The sequence below is a fragment of the Haliotis rufescens genome, unplaced genomic scaffold (genome assembly GCF_023055435.1).
Source record: "Haliotis rufescens isolate VD_foot unplaced genomic scaffold, xgHalRufe1.0.p SCAF_6, whole genome shotgun sequence".
NCBI classification, from domain to species: Eukaryota; Metazoa; Mollusca; class Gastropoda; order Lepetellida; family Haliotidae; genus Haliotis; species Haliotis rufescens.
Window position 1 is genome coordinate 9,932,034 of NW_025964334.1, and position 22,627 is coordinate 9,954,660.

Below are 22,627 nucleotides of genomic sequence, written 5' to 3' on the forward strand. Positions count from 1 at the left end.
TTCCCATTCTTCCTTTTCAGCGCGTGAGCATCCTGCAGCTATGAAGAACAAAGAGTTACTTTTCTATTTTAAGTGCTTGGTTCAATCCTAGAATGAATTAGTTGCAGATAACGAACCTAAACACTCTGGAAAGTGATTTAGGACCTAAACGCTCTTTATGAGAACTAGTTGTGCTTGTAAGTGTTTTACAAAGGAGGTTTTGTTTTGTTGTTTGAAATTCCAGGCATTTCAGTGTAGTACAAATAAGGTCCATTGCTGCTGGAAATGTACGATGTAGTTTAGTTAAGTTTTGATTAAGGAAGTGTCCCTGTACATACTGGTACGTTTTAGTTTTTCTCTACCAGCAACAACAGATATGTCTGTATATCCTTAAGCGACGATCGCTTCGGATATTTTGATCAGAAAGAAATCATTTTGACCTCCTCTCATCAATTACCAGTTTTGACCTTGACATCGCCCTTGACCTTTGTGTTTGTCAAAGGGTTATCGTACGTTTTGACATGTATCACAGCATGCGTTATGTAATAATTTTACTTATATTTATTATCCCGTAATTTGGCAATATATTCATCTAGCTTGTATTATTTTTTCTTATTTATTATCAAAAACATTAAATAAAATCAAAATATTTTCATGATCCTGTTTTGTCAGTCGTAACAAATGGCATTAAACGTTATTTTGTGTTTTCAAATAGTAAGCGTTCCCATAGTCAGAGGTTGTAGGATGAATTCGAAAAAAACCAGTTCTAATATCTCGTTTCTCCACCGAGACAAATGCAACTCGGCTTCACAACGAAGATCGTGTCCTTGCCAGAATATTCTCTATAGGATGCTGAAGGTTGACCAACCAGATGTGTTGAACAAATGGACAATGAACCATTTCAATATGACAGTGTCCTTCAATCCTGTTTAGTATGTGATTAGATCATGAAAATTGGTTTGTCGCTTTTATTACATGGCCGTATTCAAGGGAGATAACTCGAAATGGCTTCTGCTGTAGAGCGATGCAAGATTTGTTGACCAACGCCGTGAAGTTCTAGAACTGAAGTGCGAGGCAAGGGTATAAGTAATAGGTAGAGAGGCCATAACAGAAGAATGGGGTCATGGTATTAGAAATGACTAGATCCCATTACAGTTTTGTAATGGAAGGCAGCTTGTTGTTCGTTTGTTCTTGTGTATTGTTGTGTACAGAGTGTGTTGTGCTTTTCGGATTTGTCAAGGCTTAGTGGGGTCGACATCTGATTGTTATGATTTTTTTTGGAAAAATAAAGCTAGTTTCTTTTAGAAACAACTGATCTGGCATAACAAATATTCAGGGCGAGTCCTGCAATTATTTTCGTTTCACAACTGATAATATAACAATGTAATTGCGTTTTATTTCAACTGAAAGTTTATACTAAACAATAGGTGTTAGTTTCTGTGTGTTCAATCCTCAACCTAAACATATACATGGTATCACGTGGACCACGTGCTTGTACGACGCATCTGTCACTGAGAGTGATTGACGTGAAATATACACCTTTCACGTGATATGTTGAAGTTCGCGTGGTTTGCAGTGTCGAGGCTTAATATATATTTAGAATATTTTCATGCTGCTGGACACAAGAAACAGTTTCATTCTATTCTTGTGCATTAACTGATGCGATCATCGTGTGTGAACTGCTCACAATCCGCAATCTATTAAAACGCATTTAGGGCAACATTTCATTTCCGGAAACCCAATTAATGCGATTGATTTATAACCGATTGACTCGACCACGATTATTACATTTTCCAAAAGAAAGAAAAAAATCCCTTTTTGCTATTTACCTATTGTTATGTATCGAGCTTTTTTAAGCTTTAGTGACAACCAGGTATGTTTTTCAAAGGTGATAGCTGGGATTGTAGAAAGGCCGCGACATATTAAAGATGCCTTTGTAAATGTTCGATCATTCATTTTGCCAATGTTACCATCGTGTGGGAAACAATGCATATAATCCACCATCCCTGAAACTTGTGTAGGCATTTTATAACTGTTGTATTATCTTTGTATCATTCTATCACTCTTTGTACCCTATGTAGAAAGTTATACTGTACATTTCGGCAGGTACTCCAAACATCTATATTTCTGTACCCAATGTTGTCGACAGCATCTAGTTGTTTATCAGCGGCGCAATGTTTGTTGTGCAATATCAAATTATGTATTAAAGAAAAATATCTGAAGAAATGGTATCATATAAGTCGTTTAAATTGTATTATAATTTGAACATTTGATCGTTTTATATGAATTTTTACTTGAGGACGTTTTTCGGGTTTTCATTTTCTCCCTATTCTAGATTACAATGTAGAGACCGACTTGTCGAAGCTCTCGTAACATGGACATACCACGGATACCATTTCTTTAAAGAAATATAAATTTTTGACGGAAATTATGTTGATCGGGAGACAATGAATTGTTATCGTTTGGCAATAATCAATAAATAATTTAACTGTGTCACAAACAAAATGTGTATATGTTGGTTATTTGTAGTATCCTGTCTTCTGAAAAAGCGCTTTGTGCGCATGCGCTGTCTGAACTATCTACAAGGTGTTGTGAATTTTAAAGATATTTTGAGCTTGTCAATATGCCATGTTTTCTATTAAAACCTCTCTCAAATGGTGTGGTTTGTTCTTTATTTATCGTTCGTCCTATTAACACTCCACGGACAGTTGGTGGTGTGGTTGCCGTTCACGTTTAATACCCTGCATTGATACACCTAAATGGAATGTGTACTAAGCATCTCACAACCACAACACTTCCGCGAAGATGTTGGTTGGTTAGTTTGTTGTTTAACGCCGCACTCAGCAATATTACAGCTATATGACGGCAGTCTGTAAATAATCGAGTCTGGACCAGACAATCCAGTGATTAATAGCATGCGAATCGATCCACACAATTGGGATCGATGACATGCATCAACCAAGTTAGCGAGCCTGACCACCCGATCCCGTTAGTCGCCTTTTACGACAAGCATAGTCACCATTTACGGCAAGCATGGGTTGCTGAAGACGTATTCTACCCCGGATTCTTAACGGGACTTCCGCGAAGAAAATATTCTTGTCTTCAAATGGAGCTTCTCCTTCATACAACGATGAGATTCAGGAGTTTTTTTAAACGAATACACAACGGAGTCACGGCCTCTGAAATAAGAGTCAGGATGGTACTAGTTGACTGATGGATGAGCATGCGACGTTTACATATTAACTAAAAGATGTCTGACAGGGGTTTCAGATGAATTCTGATGTATGTCAGAGTCCCTGTTGCTGTTGCTTGGGTCAAACGCCAAATGAATATATTTCCAGACGGTTTTTTAACTTATAAACAGCAAAATCTCTGCATCGTATATATTAGTTTCAACAAAATCATTAATGGTACTCTCGTGTCACCGAATGGTTCAAATACTGTTTTGACATCGAGCTGCATCACTGACTGAGATAGGTCTTTGTTTCAATACCGCTGCATTCGGCAATTATTGAACACATATGCCGACCTGTGAATAATCAAGTATGCACAAACCAGTATGTGTTTTAAGTACGATGACAAGCAATCACATCATATGGCCATAGGATTCATTTACGACAAGCATAATGTAGCGATGCTTGATTTCTTAAATAAAGGTAGAATAGGTCTTCAGCAACCCTTCTTGCTGTAAGAGGCAACTATGTTGTCGTAAGAGGCGACTAACAGGATCGGGTGGTCAGGCTTGCTGACTTGGTTGATGCATGTCATCGATCCCAATGGCATGGATCGATGTTCATGATATCAATCACTGGATTGTCTGGTCCAGACTCGATTATTTACGGACCGCCGTCATACAGGTGGAAAATTGGTGAGTGCGGCGTTAAACAACAAACAAACACAATCTTAGATAAATACCAGGGGAATGTGTGACCTATTTTCTCTGGATATATCGAAATCGTATATTACGAATATATGGATATAACGATTACATCAACACTTTGTTAAAATTTGAAGAAGTTGACTGACCTTTAGGCACCATGGCCCTTGGCGGTTCTTCTTACCTTATGCTCGTGATGTTCTTGTTAAGTACCGAGACAGAAATTAGCCTAGTGGTTTAAGCGTTCGCTCGTCACGACCCGAGTTTCCCACATGGGTACCTTGGGTGAAGCCCATTTGTGGGGTTCCCCACCGTGATATTGCTCGAATGATGCTAAGAGCGGCGTAAAACCAAACTCACTCGCTCACCTATACAGAAATGCCCTAAACACAATTTTGCATTGAAAATACACACAATACTGTCAATTGACATTTTATAACACATCTGATTCCAACACAGACTGAAATGTTTGAAAATTAAAAAAATCTGTGAGATGCCTTGTAATCGAGGGTAATGTTATTCATTCTGTGTAGAGTTGCGTCCCTGTGGTGTGCCAGGATCCGAGATCGTGAATTCGAATCCCAGGTTCGTCCCGATAATGTGAAGGCTCGTCCCATATGAAGCTGACACGTTGTCATATATTCTAAAATTTATTATACTCGCAAATGGCCCGGTCGTCTAAAGCGCCACAATTCGCTGTGCAGAGTTGCGTCCCTTGGGCACGTCAAAAACCTATGCTTGTGGGTTCGAATCCCGGTTCGCACCGATCATGTTTGTAGGTTCGTCAGCATGAGACCAGTAACACATCGGGCTTGTCTCCCACATTTAGCAGACACGCCATGATATAACTGGAATACTGTTCAAAGCGGCGTTAAAACCAAACTCACTCACTCACTCATTCACCTGTAAACGGGGTGTGTATACTTTCTTATACATGATGCGGGTTTATGATGCTGTTAGACCAGACATGCATGTGTGCAATGTGTGAGGACGTTTCACATAATTTATAAAAAAAATGATATACGATGGGTAAAATAGGTACCTATACGTGTACGAGCTAATTCAGGTCATTTGTAACTAAACTGATTTTATGTCACCTTCTCACAAAGGCGGGGTACTTTGTAAGAACCATCAACCACTGGTTGCCTTGTCATCTCCCTTCATCCGTCTCCCAGGGGCGGTCGGGTAGCCTGGTGGTTAAAGCGTTCGCTCGTCACGCCAAAGACCCGGGTTCGATTCCCGACATGGGTACAATGTGTGAAGCCCATTTGTGGTGTCCCCCGCCGTGATATTGCTGGAATATTGCTAAAAGCGGCGTAAAACCAAACTCACTCACTCACTCATCCATCTCCCCGAGGCAAACGTGTCGACTAGCCTATATCAAGGCCTAGTTTCTACCCTTGCCACATCAAGGCCACTTTTCTTCGCTCGACCCTGGCGCCACCTCGCGTGTATCACGAGTTGTGCTCCTTGTAATGAAAACGCGATATCCAATCAGATCGCGGTTCTTATCTCGTATAGCTGCACAAAAATAACGACAACCATAGGCGACGACCCCGTCGATCAGATAACGAAAACATTCGCGATTTCATCCCTGACACAAAACATATCATTGAGGGATTTAAAAGATGAAAAAGACATATTCGTGTCGACAAAGACAGGCAGCGGTTAATCACTTTCATACGAAGTCGTGGATGCTGATTTTCGGAAACGTTTTCTGATTGGACTATGGATATGTGCGATAGTCCAATCATATTTAGCACAGGATAGGGGACTTGATGTGGCAAAGGGTAGAAACAAGACTTTGATGAAAAGGCTAGTGGACGCTCCATCGGGAACATAACCTTCATGATGAGTCGATCCACCAAACATCTGCTTGTTGGCCATGATAAGGGTACAGCTCATTATTAATATTTGATACATCAAAGGTACCACAAACACCATAGATCTCACTTCATGTTATCTTTTCAGCTCGAGTGCTGTGGCGCCAAAACGGGGTCAGCAGATTATGCAATCGTTCCTGGAGTTCCAGACACCTGCAAACCAGTGAACTACAAGAGGGTGAGTGTCTTGAGGCTAAACAGTTGGTCACAATATCTCCTGATAATGGATAATATTATGATGCTTATTAGGACCACCAAATCTCAGCTGTGACATGACTGAGTGGGTGCAACATTCGTAGGGGACCCGACCAGTAGCTCTGACGATCGACCGCTGGATTATTTGGTCGAAAAAACACAACTCGAATGCCGTTGAGCTCATTATACAACGCTATTCATTTACAGAATTTGATTTTAATTAATTTCCTTTGTTAATATATATTAGTAACTTAATAACATGTATTATTAATTATGTATGATGTATTTGCAGCCCTGCGTTGAGAAACTGTTCAAGATATTGTCATCTCACCTCATCATCGTCGCCGGAGTTGCTATCGGCATTGCCCTGATCATGGTGGGTCCATATTCAACATTGTTGATCATGGTTACATTTTGCTGGTGTTTCTCACTGGTCTTCAGGTCCTTCTGTAACCGCGGGCCAAGACTAAAAGAAGTATCTTTTATTCTTTGGACGGGAACTGTTTTCCAACGCGTCTCTAACAACTGCTGAATGAGAACAACTACGTTCAGAATAAGTGGTTATGCTCTTTGGAAATAAAGACGTCTATTTCTGAAAGGTACCGTGAATAAAGGAATAATTTGAAAGTATGGGAAAACAACTTCACCCTTTTATTTAGCCGGGGGATTGTATTTTTGTGAAACAGCTATTGGTCGCCTATTACACGCGAAGACGTATTCGATATATTTGTATGTCAAGTTTGAAGGAGCGTTGGGGTGATGGGCGAGCCTGGTGGTTGACACGTTACCTCGCCCTGCCAAAGGCCAAGGTTGGGTAGTATATAGAAAGACTGTTTTGGTGTGTGGTTTTCAGAAAATGACATAAAATCCGTCGCTTTCGCCTCTGACAGGTAATACTTGATAATAGCAGTGCAGAGTTGTGTCCTTTGGGCACACCAGAAACCTACGATTGTGGGTTTGAATCCCGATTCGCTCCGGTTATGTTTCCATATTTGTCACAAAAGCCGTGCTCATGGGTTTAATCAAAGTGCTAAACGTCTGAGGTCACTTCAGGCTTTCCTCCAACATTAAGCTGATATTATAACTGCAATACTGTTCCAAGCGTTAAACCCAGCTCACCCACTCATGCCAAAGGCATGGGTACAATGTGCAAAACCACTTCCATATGAGATTCTGAAAGTGACATAAATCTCATTCACTACTATCAAAGAATACTTGATAATATCTTCATCTTCATTTTCAGATTTTGGGAATGATCTTCTCCATGGTATTGTGCTGTGCCATCAGAGACGTGAAGTAAGTCAACAGGTTGAATGTTATGCTTATGATTAATACTTTTTATGATGATGATGGGCATTATGATAACATTGATTCTTTCCTTTTCATAAGATTGATCAATCTGAGTACTGAGTACTGAGTACTCGTATATTCGCAAGAGAAGTAAGGTCTTTCATGCAAACATCTGATTAATTTCTCGGTTGGATTGCCATTGTTCAAAATTTCGTCATACAATTATACATTGTCCAGTCATGACATTTCATATCGCCCACATTGTATTTTCTGCATGGATATACATATATGTAAAGATACTGTTTATAAGACACCATTTAAACTTTTCTCATCCTTCCATTTCAGCGCGTGAACATCCTGCAGCTATGAAGAACAAAGAGTTACTTTTCTATTTTGAGTGCTTGGTTCAATCCTAGAATGAATTAGTTACAGATAACGAACCTAAACACTCTGGAAAGTGATTTAGGACCTAAACGCTCTCTATGAGAACTGTTAGATCAACTAGTTGTGCTTGTAAGTGTTTTTTGAAGGAGGTTTTGTTTTGTTGTTTGAAATTCCAGGCATTTCAGTGTAGTCAATAGAAAGATGATTGCTACTGGAAATATACGATGTAGTTCATATATATTTTAATAAGGAAATGTCCTCGTAAATAATTGCTATATTGCGTTTTTCTATGCCGGCAACTACAGATTTATCTATATATTGCTTCTGGCATTTGTAAAGAATAAACTCATCAATGATCTACTTTTGACCTTGGCATCGACCTGGACCTTTGTGGTTGCCAATGCTTATCTTACGTTTGGACATGTATCAGAGCATGTGTTATGAAACAATTTTACTTATCGTATTATCCCGTAAGTTGCCAATATGTCCATCTGGCTTGTTTTAATTTTCTTTATTCAATATCAAAAATGGTTCTTATTTGCATCTTCTTCTTTTAAACAGTGTGTCAACTAAACGACTTGTGTTTCCTTCATTCGTTGAGTTATAGTATTTACTTGAAGGTTGAATTCGAAAACAATTCTAAAACACACTAGTTTCCACACCGAAATAAAAATCCCAACATGCACAGCGAAGATCGTGTATTTGCCAGAATATTCTATGTAGCGAACTTAACAATATTTCTGAAATCTGATCTCGTTGAAGTAATGGATAGCGAACCATTTAGATCTAACTGTTTTGCTAAACGCCCATAATCAAGGGATATAACTCGAATTGGCTTCTGACGAAAACCGGCAAGAGAATAGTTTGCACACGGATAAATAAAACCGAAGAATGAGTTCAGGATTTTAGAAATGATTATAGGGACCATTACAATTCCGTAATGGAAGGCAGCATGTTGTTCGTTTGTTCTTGTATATTGTTGTGTACAGAGTGTGTTGTTCTTGCGGATTTGTCATTGCTCAGTGTTATGGAAACAAATATAAAAGATGAATGTCCTTTTCAAACCAATTGCTGTATAATAATTGTCTAATGTGATTCCTAAAAATATTGTTAACTTTTTGTTTTAAAAATGATACTTTAACAAAGGATGTGTGTTTTATTCAACTGAAAGTTTATACTAAACAACACGTGTTAGTTTCTGTGTGTTCAATCCTCAACCTAAACATATACATGGTATCACGTGGACCACGCGCTTGTACTGAGAGTGATTGACGTGAAATATACACCTTTCACGTGATATGTTGAAGTTCGCGTGGTTTGCAGTGTCGAGGCTTAATATATATTTAGAATATTTTCATGCTGCTGGACACAAGGAACTGTTTCATTCTATCCTTGTGCATTAACTGATGCGATTATCGTGTGTGAACTGCTCACAATCCGCAATCTATTTAACGCCTTTTGGGCAAAATTTCATTTCCGGAATCCCAATTAATACGTCAATATATCAATGAATACATTTTCCAATTCAAAAGATATTTCCTTGATGACAGTTCATTATTTGTAATGATTCAAGCTTGTTTTTCATAATCTCAGAGATCCATATGTATTTTATTTCAAAAGCAACATCCCGTATTGTAGAATAGAAGCGACATGTTTCTGATGCCCTTGGGGGCGGTCGGGTAGCCTAGATGTTAAAGCGTTCGCTCGTCACGCCGAAGACCCGGGTTCGATTCCCGACATGCGTACAATGTGTGAAGCCCATTTCTGGTGTCTCCCGCCGTGATATTGCTGGAATATTGCTAAAAGCGGCGTAAAATCACACTCACTCACTACGATGGCCTTGGAAATGATCGAGCATGCGTATGGTCATTTTTACCATCGTGTGCCAACCATATTACCCACCAACCTTGAAACTTGCCTCAACATCATGTATCCGTTGTATTATCTTTGCATCATTCTATCACTCGTTGTACCATATGTAGACAGTTATACTGTACATTTCGGCAGGTACTCCAAACATCTTTATTTCTGTACCCAATTGTGTCGACAGTATCTAGTTGTTTGTTGTTCAATATCAAATTATGTATCAAAGAAAAATATCTGAAGAAATGGTATCAGGAGCCGATTAAAACTTTAACATAATTTGAAATTTTGATATTTATGTATGAAGATTTACTAAAATACATTTTTTCTGTGTTCTCGTTTTGTCCCTTGTAGAGACCGACGTTGCTTGTCGAGACTTTCGTACATGTCGACACACCATGGATTACATTTCTTGTAAGTTCATAGTCGGATAATTCTGTGGATAGGTTCGCATTAATTTTGACGGAATTTGTCTTGATTAGGAGACAATGATTTTTTTATCGTTTGGCAATAATCAAGAAATAATTTACAACTGTGTCACGACCAAGATGTGTATATGGTGGTTATTTGAAGTTTCCAATTTAATGAAAAAGCGCTTTGCGCACACGCGCGGTCTGAACGTCTACAGGGTTTTGTGAATTTTGAACATATTTTGAGCTTGTCAAAATGCTATTTTTTTTCTATTAAAATATCTCTTAAGTGATGTAGTTTGTTCTTTATTAATTTACTCGTCCGCCCTGATAACATTCCGTTGGAGTGTGGAGTGTGGAGTGTGGATCACGTTCAATACCCTGCATTGATACAAAGGATGGTAGCCTGTGAACCACGCTGCCCACATCCACACCACTTTCTCGAATGGCGCTGGGAAACGTGTCAGGGACTGGCAGTAATCTTGTCTTTCATAAGACGATGAGATTGATGAGGGATTTTGTGAAAACAGTACACCACGGAACCATGGTCTCTGAAATAGAATAGAAGCGACAAAACCCTTTTCATCATCATACGAAATCTCCGTGATTTTCCAGTGTACCACTCCAACCATATCATGAACTTGTGTTTAAAAAATACTATGAGGATACCAGGTGTTCGCGAAAAGGTGAGCTCATTTTCGGCACAATTCCATGACTGGAAACCCAATTAATGCGTCAATATAACATATGGTCTTTACTTCAATCAATACATTTAAGAAAAATAATTTTTTTAAATATTTCCCTGTATTTCAAAGGCAACGCCCCGTATTGTAGAGGAGAAGCGATGAGAATAAATCTTCAGCAACCCATGCTTGCCATAAAAGGCGACTATGCTTGTCATGGGAGGCGACTGACGGGACCGGGTAGTCAGGCTCGCTGACTTGGTTGATGCATGTCATCGTATCCCAATTGCGTGGATCGATGCTCATGATGTCAGCCACTCGAGCATCGATTCGATTAATCAGACTCGATTATTTACAGATCGCCGTCATATAGGTGGAATATTGCTAAGTGCGGCGTAAAGTACGAACCAAACCAAACAAAATAAAGAACATATTTATGATTATCTTGCAAATGTTCGAGCATGCATATGACCATTTTTACCATCATGTTCATGACAATGCATATAGTTCACCAGTCTTGAAACTTGTCCAGGCATCTTAAGACCGTTGTATCATCGTTGTATCCTTCTGTCACTCTTTGTATCCTATGTAGACAGTTATTCCCGACGGTTAAATCTATTTTTAATTTCAGTTTCTGATGAATATTGCAGACAGAATCTATTTTATTTGTAGCTGCGCGATGTGTTTTGTGCAACACCAAATTATTTATTTAAGAAACATATTTAAAGAAATGGCACCAAGAGTCGCATTAATCGTTTACTATTATTTGAAAATTATATATCAATTTATGAAAATTATTTAACGACAAAATATTTATTCCTTGGTTTTGTCCCCTTTCTCGATTACAATGTAGTGACTCATATCCATGTCTTTTCAGTGCATCTCTTCATACAAGTTCGCATAAAATTGTATTGAAAACTATCACCATTACCAGACAATGTATTGAGATCAATGTTTGGCAATTAGCAAGAAATATCTGATTATTGTGCCACGGCCAAGATATATGTTGATTATTCTAGTTTTCTGTCTTCTGAAAAAGCTCAGTGTTAGAATGAGCTGCCTGAACAATCGACAAGGTGTCAATATGAAAATATTTTGAGCTTGTCCACATACCATGTTTTCCATTAAAACACCTCTCAGATGACGTGGTTTGTTCGTTTGGTTGCCTGAGTAACCTTGAGTTGGACAGAGGATGGTTTGTCTGGTCAGGTGGTCATGTCCAGCATTGTCCAGCATGGTCTGTGCACAAAGCTCCTCACAACGACAGCCCTTTCTCGGAGGTAGAGAAGGTGTCAGGCACTGGAATGGAGCTTATCTCATTCGGGTCCCTTCGGGTTTTCCCGTTGCCTAGTTGACATCATTCGCCACCACTCGCCCCTTTCCGTAACCTGCAAGAAGAGCTATTCGGCTTGTCCCGGAATAACACGAGTTGGTCACGAATGAGTTGACATACTACCTCGGGCAACAGTTGTGTGATGTTGTATGATTACATTGGGAACCGACCGACCCCTCCGTATAAAGTTCTTGCAACATGAAAGTTGCTTTTAAGATTGTTTTAAAATTGTAATTATATTTTGGAAACCAGGAAGACCTATTTGATACCGCACAGCGAAAGATACCAGGCCCTGTTGTGTTTTGTGATAGTCACTCGAACAAGTGAAACTAGTGACTCAAACTGGAATGTACATTATTCTAAGTCCTGCCAAAACGCGTAACGTGATAGTCAAGTAAACAAATGAAACTTTTAAAATTCGAATGCAGATTCTTTCAAATGCTGGCCGAGATGAGACGGAGGTTTCAGTCGAGTGGAGATTTCGAGCAACTATCAAGGGGGATAACTCTTTCGGGAATGTTGTTCGTTTTTAAAAGACAATGAGATTCAAGAGTAATTCAGTAAGCGCCGTGGGACATATATAAAAAGCCATTGGTCTAAAACAACGAGGAACTACGGCCTCTGAAACGGATCAAGTAAACTGAATGACAGCATCACGAACAATGAATCAGGATATAGTGTATGTTGTTATTATGTTAACCAAATGAGGCCTGCAAAAGGTTTCAACTTTCTGTGGAAACTGAATACCACTGTGACAATACCGTTTGTGACCCAGCACAAGCTGTGATACCATTGAAACGGATCAAGTAAACTGATTGACAGCATCACGAACAATGAATCAGGATATAGTGTATGTTGTTATTATGTTAACCAAATGAGGCCTGCAAAAGGTTTCAACTTTCTGTGGAAATTGAATACCACTGTGACAATACCGTTTGTGACCCAGCACAAGCTGTGATACCACTGAAATAGGTTACAAAGCTTTATCATTTGAACGTCAATTTGTCCTTGTTTGATCTGTGTTATGTATATCAAGGCCTCACTACAGTCGAAAACAATAGAGTTTACCGTATTTTCTCTATATATGGCACCACAACTTGCAGTATAATCAAGAAACGTTTGTCAATTGTGCATTATCATTCAAACAACCTGCTTGGGATATTTAGTAACTGTTTTGTCATCGAGTAGCATTTCTGATTGAACTAAAACATATTTGTTTAAGTCCTTATAGCCATATCTTAGTCGCATTACGTCAGCCTGTGAGTGAGTGAGTTTGGTTTAACGCCGCTTTTAACAGTATTCCAGTTATATCACGGCGTCAGCTTAATGTGGGGGGAAAGCCCGAAGAGATGCAGGCCTCAGACGTTTACCACTTCAGTGAAACCCACGAGCACGGGTATGGTGCTGACAAACCTAGAAACATAATCGGGGCGAACCGGGATTCGAACCCACAATCATACGTTTCTGGCGTGCCCGAGGGACGCAACTCAGCGAATCGTGGCGCCTTAAACGACTGGGCCACCCGTGCCCCATCGTCAGCCTGTAAAGGTATGAATCTGGACTCCAGATATAACGCCGGGATATCGGGACATGCAGTCAGCCATATCATTACGCCTGGACACCCAGTCAATTTATCGCCATGTATAACAAGCAGACGCTACAGTGGGTCTATTCTAACCCGCAATCTCAACGGGGATTGACTGAATTGAAAGAAATAAGGCTACAGTAAAGATGGCATAAAGCTTTGTCTGTACCCCGGGGCTGGCAAAACATGAGATACAACGGGTGCTTAATTTGTAGATGAGAAGAGTATTTTGACTAGTACCATATGTACTACCTGTGTGGTCTAGTGGTAGAGCGTCTGCCCGGGTCGATCCTCGGGCCGCAACATACCAAAAAACGTTAAAAAATGGTACTTGTTGTTACTCTGTCTGGCGCTCGGCACTAAGGGGTTAAAACAAGAACTGGTCGGCTCGGAGTCAGTATACTGTGTCTGATTTGGGTATTCATGTTAAACTGCGGTATGGTATCTCAGTGGGCTAGCACTATAAATCGGCATCAGTCCGGACTAGTACAAGCAGCCACACACACACACACGTGCATGCACGTCGCTATATAAGTGTAATGATCTTGGGCGCGACGTTAAACCCCATTTCACCTCACCTCACCTTGTTCCATATGTTCCCGTGTATTTTGCAGGTGAACAATTGACTTGCCTTTGCATGTGTTTGTGACGGATGCCACCGGTGGGGCAGGATACTCTCACCTTTGATTTATCACTATTTGATGGTGATTCATAAACAGATATTACTGACTGTAGTGATAAAGCGGATATGTTACTGACTGTCGTGAGTGATCAAGCTGAGATATTACAGACTGTAGTGATGAAGCTGAGATGTTACTGACTGAAGTGATAAAGCAGATATGTTACTGACTGTAGTGAGTGATAAAGCTGGGATATTACTGACTGTAGTGATAAAGCTGAGATATTACAGACTGTAGTGATAAAGCTGAGATATTACAGACTGTAGTGATGAAGCTGAGATATTACTGACTGTGGTGATAAAGCTGAGATATTACTGACTGTGGTGATAAAGCTGAGATATTACTGACTGTAGTGATAAAGCTGAGATATTACAGACTGTAGTGATGAAGCTGAGATATTACTGACTGTAGTGATAAAGCGGATATGTTACTGACTGTAGTGATAAAGCTGGGATATTACTGACTGTGGTGATAAAGCTGAGATATTACAGACTCTGGTGATAAAGCTGAGATATTACAGACCGTGGTGATGAAGCTGGGATATTACTGACTGTAGTGATAAAGCTGACATATTACTGACTATAGTGATACAGCGGATATGTTACTGACTGTAGTGATAAAGCTGGGATATTACTGACTGGTGATAAAGCTGAGATATTACAGACTGTGGTGATAAAGCTGAGATATTACAGACTGTGGTGATAAAGCTGAGATATTACAGACCGTGGTGATGAAGCTGGGATATTACAGACTGTAGTGATAAAGCTGAGATATTACAGACTGTGGTGATAAAGCTGAGATATTACAGACTGTGGTGATAAAGCTGAGATATTACAGACTGTGGTGATAAAGCTGAGATATTACAGACTGTGGTGATGAAGCTGGGATATTACAGACCGTGGTCATAAAGCTGAGATATTACAGACTGTAGTGATAAAGCTGAGATATTCCTGACTGTAGTGATAAAGCTGAGATATTACTGACTGTAGTGATAAAAACTGAGATGTTACTGACTTTAGTGATAAAGCTGAGATATTACAGACTGTAGTGATAAAGCTGAGATATTACTGACTGTAGTGATAAAGCGGATATGTTACTGACTGTAGTGATAAAGCTGGGATATTACTGACTGTGGTGATAAACCTGAGATATTACAGACTGTGGTGATAAAGCTGAGATATTACAGACTGTAGTGATAAAGCTGAGATATTACAGACTGTAGTGATAAAGCTGAGATATTACAGACTGTAGTGATAAAGCTGAGATATTACAGACTGTAGTGATAAACCTGAGATATTACTGACTGTAGTGATAAAGCTGAGATATTACAGACTGTAGTGATGAAGCTGAGATATTACTGACTGTAGTGATAAAGCGGATATGTTACTGACTGTAGTGATAAAGCTGGGATATTACTGACTGTGGTGATAAAGCTGAGATATTACAGACTCTGGTGATAAAGCTGAGATATTACAGACCGTGGTGATGAAGCTGGGATATTACTGACTGTAGTGATAAAGCTGACATATTACTGACTGTAGTGATAAAGCGGATATGTTACTGACTGTAGTGATAAAGCTGGGATATTACTGACTGGTGATAAAGCTGAGATATTACAGACTGTGGTGATAAAGCTGAGATATTACAGACTGTGGTGATAAAGCTGAGATATTACAGACCGTGGTGATGAAGCTGGGATATTACAGACTGTAGTGATAAAGCTGAGATATTACAGACTGTGGTGATAAAGCTGAGATATTACAGACTGTGGTGATAAAGCTGAGATATTACAGACTGTGGTGATAAAGCTGAGATATTACAGACTGTGGTGATGAAGCTGGGATATTACAGACCGTGGTCATAAAGCTGAGATATTACAGACTGTAGTGATAAAGCTGAGATATTCCTGACTGTAGTGATAAAGCTGAGATATTACTGACTGTAGTGATAAAACCTGAGATGTTACTGACTTTAGTGATAAAGCTGAGATATTACAGACTGTAGTGATAAAGCTGAGATATTACTGACTGTAGTGATAAAGCGGATATGTTACTGACTGTAGTGATAAAGCTGGGATATTACTGACTGTGGTGATAAACCTGAGATATTACAGACTGTGGTGATAAAGCTGAGATATTACAGACTGTAGTGATAAAGCTGAGATATTACAGACTGTAGTGATAAAGCTGAGATATTACAGACTGTAGTGATAAAGCTGAGATATTACAGACTGTAGTGATAAAGCTGAGATATTACTGACTGTAGTGATAAAGCTGAGATATTCCTAACTGTAGTGATGAAGCTGAGATATTACAGACTGTAGTGATAAAGCTGAGATATTACTGACTGTAGTGATAAAGCTGAGATATTACAGACTGTAGTGATAAAGCTGAGATGTTACTGACTGTAGTGATAAAGCTGAGATATTACTGACTGTAGTGATAAAGCTGAGATATTACAGACTGTAGTGATAAAGCGGATATGTTACTGACTGTAGTGATAAAGCTGGGATATTACTGACTGTGGTGATAAAGCTGAGATATTACTGGCTGTAGTGATAAAGCTGAGATATTACAGACCGTGGTGATAAAGCTGAGATATTACAGACCGTGGTGATGAAGCTGGGATATTACTGACTGTAGTGATAAAGCTGAGATATTACTGACTGTAGTGATAAAGCTGAGATATTACTGACTGTAGTGATAAAGCTGAGATATTACAGACTGTAGTGATGAAGCTGAGATATTACAGACTGTAGTGATGAAGCGGATATGTTACTGACTGTAGTGATAAAGCTTGGATATTACTGACTGTGGTGATAAAGCTGAGATATTACTGGCTGTAGTGATAAAGCTGAGATATTACAGACCGTGGTGATAAAGCTGAGATATTACAGACCGTGGTGATGAAGCTGGGATATTACTGACTGTAGTGATAAAGCTGAGATATTACTGACTGTAGTGATAAAGCTGAGATATTACTGACTGTAGTGATAAAGCTGAGATATTACAGACTGTGGTGATAAAGCTGAGATATTACAGACCGTGGTGATGAAGCTGGGATATTACAGACTGTAGTGATAAAGCTGAGATATTACTGACTGTAGTGATAAAGCTGAGATATTTCTGACTGTAGTGATGAAGCTGAGATATTACTGACTGTAGTGATAAAGCTGAGGTATTACAGACTGTGGTGATAAAGCTGAGATATTACAGACCGTGGTGATGAAACTTGGATATTACTGACTGTAGTGATGAAGCTCCGATATTACTGACTGTAGTGATCAAGCTGAGATATTACTGACTGTAGTGATGAAGCGGATATGTTACTGACTGTAGTGATAAAGCTGGGATATTACTGACTGTGGAGATAAAGCTGAGATATTACAGACCGTGGTGATGAAGCTGGGATATTACTGACTGTAGTGATAAAGCGGATATGTTACTGACTGTAGTGATAAAGCCGAGATATTCCTGACCGTAGTGATGAAGCTGAGATATTACAGACTGTGGTGATAAAGCTGAGATATTACAGACTGTGGTGATGAAGCTGAGATATTACAGACTGTGGTGATGAAGCTGAGATATTACAGACTGTGGTGATAAAGCTGAGATATTAGAGACTGTAGTGATAAAGCTGAGATATTACAGACTGTAGTGATAAAGCTGAGATATTACTGACTGTAGTGATAAAGCTGAGATATTACAGACTGTAGTGATAAAGCTGAGATATTACTGACTGTAGTGATAAAGCTGAGATATGCCTGACTGTAGTGATGAAGCTGAGATATTACAGACTGTAGTGATAAAGCTGAGATATTACTGACTGTAGTGATGAAGCTGAGATATTACAGACTGTAGTGATGAAGCTGAGATATTGCATACTGTGGTGATAAAGCTGAGATATTCCTGACTGTAGTGATGAAGCTGAGATATTACAGACTGTAGTGATGAAGCTGAGATATTACTGACTGTAGTGATAAAGCTGAAATATTACAGACTGTAGTGATAAAGCTGAGATGCTACTGACTGTAGTGATAAAGCTGAGATATTACTGACTGTAGTGATAAAGCTGAGAAATTACAGACTGTAGTGATAAAGCGGATATGTTACTGACTGTAGTGATAAAGCTGGGATATTACTGACTGTGGTGATAAAGCTGAGATATTACTGGCTGTAGTGATAAAGCTGAGATATTACAGACCGTGGTGATAAAGCTGAGATATTACAGACCGTGGTGATGAAGCTGGGATATTACTGACTATAGTGATAAAGCTGAGATATTACTGACTGTAGTGATAAAGCTGAGATATTACTGACTGTAGTGATAAAGCTGAGATATTACTGACTGTAGTGATAAAGCTGAGATATTACAGACTGTGGTGATAAAGCTGAGATATTACAGACTGTAGTGATAAAGCTGAGATATTACAGACTGTAGTGATAAAGCTGAGATATTACAGACTGTAGTGATAAAGCTGAGATATTACAGACTGTAGTGATAAACCTGAGATATTACTGACTGTAGTGATAAAGCTGAGATATTCCTAACTGTAGTGATGAAGCTGAGATATTACAGACTGTAGTGATAAAGCTGAGATATTACTGACTGTGGTGATAAAGCTGAGATATTACAGACTGTAGTGATAAAGCTGAGATGTTACTGACTGTAGTGATAAAGCTGAGATATTACTGACTGTAGTGATAAAGCTGAGATATTACAGACTGTAGTGATAAAGCGGATATGTTACTGACTGTAGTGATAAAGCTGGGATATTACTGACTGTGGTGATAAAGCTGAGATATTACTGGCTGTAGTGATAAAGCTGAGATATTACAGACTGTGGTGATAAAGCTGAGATATTACAGACCGTGGTGATGAAGCTGGGATATTACTGACTGTAGTGATAAAGCTGAGATATTACTGACTGTAGTGATAAAGCTGAGATATTACAGACTGTGGTGATGAAGCTGGGATATTATTGACTGTAGTGATAAAGCTGAGATATTACTGACTGTAGTGATAAAGCTGAGATATTACTGACTGTAGTGATAAAGCTGAGATATTACAGACTGTGGTGATAAAGCTGAGATATTACAGACCGTGGTGATGAAGCTGGGATATTACTGACTGTAGTGATAAAGCTGAGATATTACTGACTGTAGTGATAAAGCTGCGATATTACTGACTGTAGTGATAAAGCTGAGATATTACTGACTGTATTGATAAAGCTGAGGTATTACAGACTGTGGTGATAAAACTGAGATATTACAGACCGTGGTGATGAAGCTGAGATATTACTGACTGTAGTGATAAAGCTGAGATATTACTGACTGTAGTGATAAAGCTGAGATATTACTGACTGTAGTGATGAAGCGGATATGTTACTGACTGTAGTGATAAAGCTGGGATATTACTGACTGTGGTGATGAAGCTGAGATATTACAGATCGTGGTGATGAAGCTGGGATATTACTGACTGTAGTGATAAAGCGGATATGTTACTGACTGTAGTGATAAAGCCGAGATATTCCTGACTGTAGTGATGAAGCTGAGATATTACAGACTGTGGTGATAAAGCTGAGATATTACAGACTGTGGTGATGAAGCTGAGATATTACAGACTGTGGTGATGAAGCTGAGATATTACAGACTGTGGTGATAAAGCTGAGATATTACAGACTGTAGTGATAAAGCTGAGATATTACAGACTGTAGTGATAAAGCTGAGATATTACTGACTGTAGTGATAAAGCTGAGATATTACAGACTGTAGTGATAAAGCTGAGATATTACAGACTGTAGTGATAAAGCTGAGATATTACTGACTGTAGTGATAAAGCTGAGATATTCCTGACTGTAGTGATGAAGCTGAGATATTACAGACTGTAGTGATAAAGCTGAGATATTACTGACTGTAGTGATGAAGCTGAGATATTACAGACTGTAGTGATGAAGCTGAGATATTACAGACTGTGGTGATAAAGCTGAGATATTCCTGACTGTAGTGATGAAGCTGAGATATTACAGACTGTAGTGATAAAGCTGAGATATTACTGACTGTAGTGATAAAGCTGAGATATTACAGACTGTAGTGATAAAGCTGAGATGTTACTGACTGTAGTGATAAAGCTGAGATATTACTGACTGTAGTGATAAAGCGGATATGTTACTGACTGTAGTGATAAAGCTGGGATATTACTGACTGTGGTGATAAAGCTGAGATATTACTGGCTGTAGTGATAAAGCTGAGATATTACAGACCGTGGTGATAAAGCTGAGATATTACAGACCGTGGTGATAAAGCTGGGATATTACTGACTGTAGTGATAAAGCTGAGATATTACTGACTGTAGTGATAAAGCTGAGATATTACTGACTGTAGTGATAAAGCTGAGATATTACAGACTGTAGTGATAAAGCTGAGATATTACAGACTGTAGTGATAAAGCGGATATGTTACTGAATGTAGTGATAAAGCTGGGATATTAATGACTGTGGTGATAAAGCTGAGATATTACTGACTGTAGTGATAAAGCTGAGATATTACAGACCATGGTGATGAAGCTGAGATATTACAGACCTTGGTGATGAAGCTGGGATATTACTGACTGTAGTGATAAAGCTGAGATATTACGGACTGTAGTGATAAAGCTGAGATATTACTGACTGTAGTGATAAAGCTCAGATATTACAGACTGTGGTGATAAAGCTGAGATATTACAGACCGTGGTGATGAAGCTGGGATATTACTGACTGTAGTGATAAAGCTGAGATATTACTGACTGTAGCGATAAAGCTGAGATATTTCTGACTGTAGTGATAAAGCTGAGATATTACTGACTGTATTGATAAAGCTGAGGTATTACAGACTGTGGTGATAAAGCTGAGATATTACAGACCGTGGTGATGAAGCTGGGATATTACTGACTGTAGTGATAAAGCTGAGATATTACTGACTGTAGTGATAAAGCTGAGATATTACAGACTGTAGTGATCAAGCGGATATGTTACTGACTGTAGTGATAAAGCTGGGATATTATTGACTGTGGTGATAAAGCTGAGATATTACTGGCTGTAGTGATAAAGCTGAGATATTACAGACCGTGGTGATAAAGCTGAGATATTACAGACCGTGGTGATGAAGCTGGGATATTACTGACTATAGTGATAAAGCTGAGATATTACTGACTGTAGTGATAAAGCTGAGATATTACTGACTGTAGTGATAAAGCTGAGATATTACTGACTGTAGTGATAAAGCTGAGATATTACAGACTGTGGTGATAAAGCTGAGATATTACAGACTGTAGTGATAAAGCTAAGATATTACAGACTGTAGTGATAAAGCTGAGATATTACAGACTGTAGTGATAAAGCTGAGATATTACAGACTGTAGTGATAAACCTGAGATATTACTGACTGTAGTGATAAAGCTGAGATATTCCTAACTGTAGTGATGAAGCTGAGATATTACAGACTGTAGTGATAAAGCTGAGATATTACTGACTGTGGTGATAAAGCTGAGATATTACAGACTGTAGTGATCAAGCTGAGATGTTACTGACTGTAGTGATAAAGCTGAGATATTACTGACTCTAGTGATAAAGCTGAGATATTACCGACTGTAGTGATAAAGCGGATATGTTACTGACTGTAGTGATAAAGCTGGGATATTACTGACTGTGGTGATAAAGCTGAGATATTACTGGCTGTAGTGATAAAGCTGAGATATTACAGACCGTGGTGATAAAGCTGAGATATTACAGACCGTGGTGATGAAGCTGGGATATTACTGACTGTAGTGATAAAGCTGAGATATTACTGACTGTAGTGATAAAGCTGAGATATTCCTGACTGTAGTGATAAAGCTGAGATATTACAGACTGTAGTGATAAAGCTGAGATATTACAGACTGTAGTGATAAAGCGGATATGTTACCGACTGTAGTGATAAAGCTGGGATATTACTGACTGTGGTGATAAAGCTGAGATATTACAGACTGTAGTGATAAAGCTGAGATATTACAGACCGTGGTGATAAAGCTGAGATATTACAGACCGTGGTGATGAAGCTGGGATATTACTGACTGTAGTGATAAAGCTGAGATATTACTGACTGTAGTGATAAAGCTGAGATATTACTGACTGTATTGATAAAGCTGAGATATTACAGACTGTGGTGATAAAGCTGAGATATTACAGACCGTGGTGATGAAGCTGGGATATTACTGACTGTAGTGATAAAGCTGAGATATTACTGACTGTAGTGATAAAGCTGAGATATTTCTGACTGTAGTGATAAAGCTGAGATATTACTGACTGTATTGATAAAGCTGAGGTATTACAGACTGTGGTGATAAAGCTGAGATATTACAGACCGTGGTGATGAAGCTGAGATATTACTGACTGTAGTGATAAAGCTGAGATATTACTGACTGTAGTGATAAAGCTGAGATATTACTGA

General features: G+C 38.9%; 1 protein-coding gene across 2 annotated transcripts in view; it reads left to right on the top strand.

Annotated features, from left to right (window-relative positions):
* Nucleotides 1–10,174, top strand: part of LOC124151655 (CD9 antigen-like) — a 75,511-nt gene extending 65,337 nt beyond the window's left edge. Inside the window, exons 5-8 of one of the 2 annotated variants that reach the window (XM_046524234.2) lie at nucleotides 5,828–5,917; nucleotides 6,227–6,310; nucleotides 7,178–7,230; nucleotides 7,570–10,174. In XM_046524234.2, coding sequence (XP_046380190.2) covers nucleotides 5,828–5,917; nucleotides 6,227–6,310; nucleotides 7,178–7,230; nucleotides 7,570–7,576 — 234 coding nt within the window. In that variant the 3' untranslated portion in view covers nucleotides 7,577–10,174. Of the gene's footprint in view, nucleotides 1–20; nucleotides 2,635–5,827; nucleotides 5,918–6,226; nucleotides 6,311–7,177; nucleotides 7,231–7,569 lie in introns of those variants that run through there. The other variant, XM_046524233.2, reaches the window with a different exon arrangement.
* Nucleotides 10,175–22,627: the final 12,453 nt, after the last annotated feature.